The sequence below is a fragment of the Amphimedon queenslandica genome, unplaced genomic scaffold (assembly GCF_000090795.2).
Source record: "Amphimedon queenslandica unplaced genomic scaffold, v1.1 AMPQUscaffold_12389, whole genome shotgun sequence".
Classification (NCBI taxonomy): domain Eukaryota; kingdom Metazoa; phylum Porifera; class Demospongiae; order Haplosclerida; family Niphatidae; genus Amphimedon; species Amphimedon queenslandica.
The window spans coordinates 6,710-8,497 of record NW_003547374.1 but is presented as its reverse complement, the minus strand read 5'-3'; the positions used below and the strand labels follow the sequence as shown (position 1 = coordinate 8,497).

General features: G+C 32.1%; 1 protein-coding gene across 1 annotated transcript in view; it reads left to right on the top strand.

The window, feature by feature from the left end:
- LOC105314877 (uncharacterized) overlaps positions 1-1,788 on the top strand; it is a 13,390-nt gene that overhangs the window by 5,725 nt on the left and 5,877 nt on the right. Inside the window, exon 8 of the mRNA XM_020004132.1 lies at positions 1,246-1,329. Within this exon, the coding sequence (XP_019859691.1) occupies positions 1,246-1,329 (84 nt within the window). The remainder of the gene's footprint in view (positions 1-1,245; positions 1,330-1,788) is intronic.

Genomic DNA, 1,788 nt, shown 5'->3' with positions numbered 1-1,788 from the left:
GTGGAATATTTTCGTATGGTCCTAAAATGACGAAAATATTTCAATCGAAAATTTTTGAGCAACCAAAATTTGTGACCTAATTCATCAAAGAAAGACTAAGGTACGGCCTGATATTATTATTATTATTATAAGTAGGTATCTTCTTGCAGCTCTAACCTTGCTCTATCCACTGGTGCTTGCTGTACTTCAATCAGTTGCTTCACTACTGAATTATAAAATAAAACGGTCCACCATGTGACAAAAGTAGCCATTTAATGTTTCCGTTTATTATCCGTAAATTGGTCATTGCTGCATCTCCAGTACTATCCGTATACTAGTAATGTCGGGGGGAACAGCCAGGTCAAGAACCTCTTATCTCAAGAATTATAAACACTACTATAGCGGCCTTGTTACCAGTAGGTAAAGGACAAGGTATATGCAAGAGAAGCTAAATTTTCAGACTGTAAAAATTTTCGTACACTATGAGAAGACGAAAATATTTCCACTTGAATTTTTCTGAAACGAAAAATTTTTGTACGAAAAAAAGGCAAATTACGGTATTTCATCAATTCTGATGTACACAGTTATCATTAATAAAAGATTATATTGAGGATAATTATTATATCATGTATATGTACATGTACATGTATCTGATAATTTAAGAGTATCAATTTTAATTAAGTAGGAATAAATAATACCATATATCTGAAAATATTTGCTGGAATTTAATTTTGCAATTAAATTCCGCAAAGCATTATAATGGGTGTATCATCAGTTCAAAGTCAGTTATATTAGTACAAAATTGTAAAATAATATAATTCCAGTAAACTCTTCCAACTATTATACACTAATAATAACAATTCCTAGAAAATTGGTCACTCCCACACTAACAATACACAGTAATACTAGCAGTATAGTATTTATATGGAGGGAATGAGATATTGATTAGTATTACATATTAGGAATATTAATTAATAATTAATTGTATTAGCCATCGCGTGTGTACTAGCCGTAATTGTGTTTGAAATTTAAGTTGACATCTTATCCTTCATAAACAGCAGCTGGAAAATAATAATAATAATAATACACTCTCTATAGCGTACACCTCCATTTAATGGATACAGAGGTGTCCTTTATGTGGAGGTTATTTTATACAGTAAGGAATGTAATTGGTACACTAGGTGCTGTCCGTTAAATGGAGGTGTACGCTATAGAGAGTGTCCATTAAGAGAGACTATACTGTATATATTCTATCTTCATACACAGGTCCTCATTCCTCATAGTGTATCCAATGGATCAGTTACTAATCCTTCACTAGTGCAGTTTGGACACGGACTGTTCGGTGATAAAGTAATTAATAATAGTTAATAATAGTTATTAATAGTTATAAAGTTATTTTAATTGTGCTGGATAATCTATTCTAAGAACTGTTTGTTGACATTACTTGTGCAGTACATTTATGGATAATTTGTAATAACATAATAATTATATACTGGAGTATTATTATTTCATTGGTATCTGTATCATGTACATGTACAAATTGATACTACAGTATAACCTCCTCCTATTGTGGACACTCTAAAATAAGGACACCTCTATAATGAGGAGGGGTAGTATCAGTCCCAATACAATAGTAATGTGTATTAGTGAACCTCTCAAATAAGGACAGGTTCATAATCAGGAGCTAGGCTATTATTGGGTCCCAAGGTCTCCGGAATAGACAGGTATAACACGTACACATGAATACCTTTATCCTCCATACAATGTACTGTAGTATCCTCTTACTACACTAGGTTACAAGTATAGTCA